This window comes from Budorcas taxicolor, chromosome 18 (assembly GCF_023091745.1).
Source record: "Budorcas taxicolor isolate Tak-1 chromosome 18, Takin1.1, whole genome shotgun sequence".
NCBI classification, from domain to species: domain Eukaryota; kingdom Metazoa; phylum Chordata; class Mammalia; order Artiodactyla; family Bovidae; genus Budorcas; species Budorcas taxicolor.
The window spans coordinates 53,081,196-53,087,324 of NC_068927.1; the positions used below are offsets into that span (position 1 = coordinate 53,081,196).

General features: G+C 52.9%; 1 protein-coding gene across 1 annotated transcript; it reads left to right on the top strand.

Moving 5' to 3' along the window:
- The first annotated feature begins 465 nt into the window (after window positions 1–465).
- Window positions 466–4,789, top strand: LOC128063774 (phospholipase A2 inhibitor and Ly6/PLAUR domain-containing protein-like). The gene is made up of 5 exons (XM_052656588.1): window positions 466–535; window positions 2,297–2,413; window positions 3,796–3,948; window positions 4,336–4,479; window positions 4,671–4,789. The coding sequence occupies exons 1-5, from the start codon at window positions 466–468 to the stop codon at window positions 4,787–4,789; spliced, it is 603 nt and encodes a 200-aa protein (XP_052512548.1).
- Window positions 4,790–6,129: the final 1,340 nt, after the last annotated feature.

Below are 6,129 nucleotides of genomic sequence, written 5' to 3' on the forward strand. Positions count from 1 at the left end.
AGAAAAGGGAGTATAAGCCAAGCATGCCCCCGCAGAACAAGCCTGGACTTTCTGGGCGCTCCTATAGGGGTAGGGCCTCAATCACACTGGGCATCTCCTTGGGAAGGGAGAGAAGCGAGGCCATTTCTGAGTCCCAGCAGCTGCTCTACCTACAGGAAACAAAACGACTTGATTCTGATCCTGGGCTTTAGATCAGAAAAAGAGACACAGTGGGTGAGACCTGACAGAGACAGGGTTCGAAGCCCAGACTCCTGGGGTCCCCATGAAGGAGGGGGCTGGGCACAAGATGCCCATGTTCCCTTTGGATTCTGGTTCTGCCTCTCCCTCTCAGAACCATAGAGACCAGCCCCTAGGTCTTCAAACACAATTTCTTAGCCTAGGGGTAAGGTGGGTCCAGACCCGCCCCTTCTCAGTTTCCTATAAGTGCTGGAGACCTGGAACTGCAGGGTCACTCACCAATCCATCATGAAGCCATCTGCAAAACGTGAGACCTTCCTGCTGGCCACGGCGCTGCTCTGCACCCTCCTGGGTCTGGGTAAGTGACGAGGGGTCTGGACTCCTGCGGCACTCGATATGAGGACTATTATAGAGCACTGTTTTTTGACACTGTTAGAGACTACTGGTTTTTCCAGTGGTCATGTATGGGTGTGAGAGTTGGACTGTGAAGAAATCTGGGCACCGAAGAATTGATGCTTTTGAACTGCGGTGTTGGAGAAGACTCTGGAGAGTCCCTTGGACTGCAAGGAGATCCAACCAGTCTATTCTAAAGGAGATCAGTCCTGGGTGTTCATTGGAAGGAATGATGCTAAAGCTGAAACTCCAGTACTTTGGCCACCTCATGCGAAGAGTTGACTCATTGGAAAAGACTCTGATGCTGGGAGGGATTAGGGGCAGGAGGAGAAGGGGACGACCGAGGATGAGATGGCTGGATGGCATCACTGACTCGATGGACGTGAGTTTGAGTGAACTCCGGGAGTTGGTGATGGACAGGGAGGCCTGGCATGCTGCAATTCATGGGGTCGCAAAGAATCGGACACGACTGAGCGACTGAACTGAACTGAACTGAACTGATAGAGCACTGTGCCAGATCCTCGAGGAAGAAGGGAAAGAGGAGGTGTCCCATGAATTTAGATTCTTGGAGAAAGGCAGAGGGTAAAGGAGGAGACAAAGCCTGAGTCCACAAGGGAGGAAGAGCTAAAAAATGTGTGGTTTTGAATCTTTGAAACAGGAGGGGTTTGGATGGGCTCTGCTCCTCTCCTCTCCAGCAGTATCTCAAAATTAGACACTTTTATTCTAGAATATCAGATGGGAGTATGATTAGAAAAAAGAAAAGTGAGGCGAGAGGCAGAAATTTCCTTGCTTCCAGAGCTCTAAGCAGTTCAGCTTCCCAGTGTCCTCCTCCCTTAGATGCATTTCAGGCAACTCCATTTTCCGCAGGACCCAGTTGCCTTGTGTCTGTGTCCCCAGTTTCCTCCTCTCTCAGGACTAAGGAGCCAGGCCCTTCTCCTCTTAGTCATTGATCTTTTTTCATCTGGGATGCAGATCTCAGCCTCAGGTACTCCTGCCTGAATTTCCACTGTCTACAAGGCTTAAGCATGGTAGCCACGAGGAAGTGGGTTCCGCTTCTGAGAACCAGCTGGACCTAAAGGTTGACAAAATTCCATGAAGGACTTCCCCAGTGGTCCAGTGGTTGAGAATCTGCCTGCCAAAATGGGGGACATGAGTTCGATCCCTGGTCCAGGAAGATTCCCCATGCCCTGGGGCAAATAAGACATTTTACCACAACTGCTGAGCCCATGCTCTGCAGCAGAAGCCACCACCAATGAGAACCCAAAGCTCAGCAACTAGACACTAGACCATAATCGCTACAATTAGAGAAAAACCCACAGGAAGCAAGAAGACCCAGCAAATCAAAAATAGGACAAAAAAATATTAAAAGATAAGAAAAATGTTTTAAGTCCATGGTAATCTTCAGCAGGACCCCGCACTGTCCCCAGGCTTGCTCAGGGGGTCTAGCATCCAAAGTCCCCAGCCTTGTAATTAGGTAAATTTGCTCCCTGGTCGGAACTGCTTCCACCCCAAACCCAAAAGCAGCTTTGCTCACAGCACCATGGCATCCCTGCCAAGCTTCAGACAGACCCCTGCTCAGCAACCAATGTCCTGCCCATGAATAGCCAGGGAGACAACTGTCCCTCTTCCTTCACATCCCCCCTCTGCCCCATTCCCCTCTGGACCCAGAAGCTGTGGCCCAAAGACTATTCCAGCATTCACTAGACCCCTGCTCTCTATACCACAGGATACTCACTGAGCTGTGAGGTGTGTGTCGGTGACGGTCCCAGTTGCAGTGGGAAACTGCAGACTTGCGCCCCGGATGAGGACTCCTGCGTTGCTGTTGTGACTGAGACCAACAGAAGTAAGAGGGCACGGGCTGGTATCACATGCTGGGGAGGCGGGGGGTGCCTTCACGGTGGCAGATACCACCATGCACTGGGAGGAACCTTTGAGTGATGATGATGTCAGGAGAGGGAAAGGTGGTGGACAGAGAATCCCATGGAATGACAGAAACCACTGTTACCAGGGATTTCTGAAGATGAAACGCCGAGAGGACAGGGGAGGGGCAGATATAGAGACTTTCTTACAAAAGAAGGAATTAGGAAAGGACACAGGAGAAGAAAGAAATCCAGAGGGGGGTAAATCTAATATCCAAAAGGTGGAGGGGTAGGTGTCAAGAAGAGGCTAGGGTGAGTTGCAAGGAAGGTGATCAATTTGATTCTCTGGGGGCGCAAGTGATCTCCCAGGGATGCAGGCTGCAAGAGACCTTTCCTGACAGGAGAAAGAGGGAGATACAGCGGCTGGTTGAGTTGGGTGAGAGCTCAGTCGTGTCTGACTCTTTGCGACCCCATGGACTGTAGCCCGCCAGGCTCCTCTGTCCATGGGATTTTCCAGGCAAGAATACTGGACTGGCTTACAATTTCCTCCTCCAGGGCATCTTCCCACCCAGGGATGGACCCACGTCTCTTGCATCTCCTGCATTGGCAGGGGGGTTCTTTACCACTGCACCACCTGGGAAGCCCCAGTACTGGCATACAGAGTATATAAGGACAGATGATCCCTGGACTCAGTCTATGAGGTCCCAGAGAGTCAGACACGACTGAGCACACTTGCACCCACACGAGTGTGGGGTGAAGAGTGGAAACCCTAGGGCTGGAAGAGACCACTCTGTGCTGGGGAGGGGGACGTCCAGCGAGACCAGGAGAGCACTTCAGGCAAGACCTGAGAGCAGCAAAGGAGGGCAGCAAGAGACCGTTTGCAGGAGGCCTGGGCAGTGACCCTGGGAAACCTGGAAGAGCCCACTTTAGATGCAGAAGGAAATGGGTGTTACAGGGGGCGGGGATGGCAGCCGCATCCCAGCATTTGGTGGCAGGAATTCCAGGGGTCAGGGGAGGGCTGAAAGCTGGAAGAGACCATTTTGCACAGGCATGGGGTTAATCATAGGTGGTCTGGAAAAGACCACTGCAGCTGCAACCCCTGCAGGATGGCAGTGGGGTGACCGTGGGGCTGAAAGGGGCCACTCAGGAGAGACCAGCAGAGTCTGGGGCAGTGTGAAGAGGGATTCCGTACTTAATAAACCATTCAGACAACACCCCAGGTAAATAAGGGAGTCTAACCCTGGGGAGCTGGAAGAGACCTCTCTAGACAGCAGTGGGCTGGGGCAACTCTAAGGTGGGGGAGACACCCCAGGGCAAGGGTCCAGACCAGGGGCCACTGAGCCCCCTGCCCACGGCCATCCTGCAGAGGCCTCCTTGGCAGTGACCAGCTACAAGGGATGTGCGAAATCCAGCGAGTGTGATTCCGGATTCTTCGGCATCACCGTGAACCCTGAGAACTACATGGGCTCCAAGAGGCGCTGCTGCCAGAAGGATGGCTGCAACCAGGACCCCCTGCCCGGTAAGCCCCAGCTAAGCCCGATGGCTGGAGTCCCGCCCTGCCCACCCCTCCCACCCTGAGCCAGCTGTGAGCGCCTGTCTCTGACCTGCGCTGTCACGGGGCAAGCGTCTTCCTGGCGCTGAGCCTTGGTCTCTTCTCCTGTAAACTGCAGTGTCCAGGGACGTCCCTGGTGGTCCACTGACTAAGCCTCCATGCTCCCTCTGCAGGGGTTGGATCCCTGGTCAGGGAACTCAATTCCACAGGCCGCAACTAAGATCCAACACAGCCAAATAGACATTGTTTTCTGAAAATGCAGTGTCTGTTACCAACAGCTGTCCGCTGAGGGGTTGGGAGGTTGGGAAAGGGACTCACGTCTCTGATTACCTGACCCTCCACCCTCCACTTCAGCGTTCATGAGAAACCATACAGAGAATGGCCTTCGCTGTCCTTCCTGCATCGCTGCCTTTACGGAAACATGCACTGCCAGTGAGGAAGCGCTCTGCGTTGGCGAGGAAACCCGCTGTGTCGCCGTGTCTGGCCTCGTGCAGCCTGGTAAGGGGCACCTGGAATTCGGGAGGAGGGACAGGGGTTCCAGACAGGCCCAGAACTGGAGCCTCATGCTTCCAGATTCTAAGGGAGAGAGTGGCTCCAAAGATCTGGGGGAGAAGGTGGCTGGGGCCTATGACCCTGGACTAGGAGGAGGGAGGCTGGCGATCCTGACTGTAGTCTAAAATCCCTTGCAGCAGGTGTCACATTTGCTGCCCGGGGCTGTGGTATGGAGACCACCTGCCACACCAAGCCTGGGACCCTGGTGCCCTCAGGCGCTCGTTTGTTCACCATCAAGAAGACCAGCTGTCTTTGAAGCCCCCAGGCTTCTGGCAAGGCTGAGTGAAGAACTGAGGTGCATGTGGTGTTTGGTGTCCATTCCTTCTCAGCTACGGTTCTAGAAATTGCTACGGTTCCCATGTGTCTATAAATTAAACAAGTTAACAGGACAATCCTGAGTCTGTGATGTGGTGTATCTCGGGGAGATGGGATGCAAGAAGCAGGCCTCTGAACCCTTGGGAACCGTCTCTTTGGAAGAAAGAAAGGGAAGATGCTACCTTTTCTTAAGGGCTTACTTCCTGCCTGGTCCCCATGCTAAGTGTTTTCCATGCGGTACCTCATTTCATAATCACAACTCAGTGACACTGAAAGTATTGCCCCCATTTTACAGAGGAACACACTGAGCCCCAGATTGTGGTATAACTTGCATTTTGAAGGGGCTTCCCTGGTGGCTCAGATGGGAAAGAATCTGCCTGCCAATGAGGGAGATGGGGGTTCAGTCCCTGGGCTGGGGAAGAGCCCCTGGAGTAGGTCATGGCAACGCACTCTATTTTTGCCTGGAGAATCCCATGGACAGAGGAGCCTGGTGGGCTACAGTCCATGGGGTCACAAAGAATCAAACCCAACTGAGTGACTGAGCCAACGCACTATTAAGACAGTGGTGGCTCCAGAGAGAATGTGTTTGGCCAAATATTTACATTTGTAATAGCTGACACTTTCTGAGTAGCCATTTCTGACCAATCAGGTCTCCGCCACAAAGGAATCTGACCTTTTGACTACTTACTGTATTCACACAGGCATCCAGACTATATGCCAGAAACTCAAGATGCCTATCAGACCCTTACCCTCCAGTAACTCATGACAGCTTCTTTAAAGTCAGACATTTCTTTGTATCAAATATCACAGTCAATTATAATTCTCTCCACACAATTTTAACACCCTGCTGACCACAGTACTCATAAGCCCTTGACTCCGTCTGCCAACACTATTAAATTTTAGGAGAATCTGTGTCTCCAAAATTCTAATTCCTAAGAACCCCAATAAACTTTTTTTCTTGGCAGCCCAGATAACGGATTTTTCAACACCTTTGAGATTCCAAAAGTTCTCCCAGAGCCCCTTCACGACTTCCTTCACTTCTTCCAGCCTCCTCCACGCCAGTCTCTCACCAAGTCCTGGCTACTGCCGGACACCACATAGCAGAGGCCGATCTCGGGCATGTTACCCTCGTGTGGCCTTCGCCTGACCAAGCGCAGGAAGGGCTCAGTTTAGGGCGCTCACAGCGGCTGCGCCCTGGGAGGCCTTCACTGCGCAAGCGCACGAGGCTCTGGCCTTTCGAACTGCTGCGCCCAAGGGGCCACGTCCTCACTGCACACTGCG

Coding starts and splice junctions, on each gene's coding strand:
- LOC128063774 (XM_052656588.1), top strand. CDS start 466: ATGAAGCCATCTGCAAAACGTGAGACCTTCCTGCTGGCCACGGCGCTG. Junction 536..2,296: donor CTGCACCCTCCTGGGTCTGG/GTAAGTGACGAG, acceptor TCTATACCACAG/GATACTCACTGAGCTGTGAG. Junction 2,414..3,795: donor TGTGACTGAGACCAACAGAA/GTAAGAGGGCAC, acceptor GCCATCCTGCAG/AGGCCTCCTTGGCAGTGACC.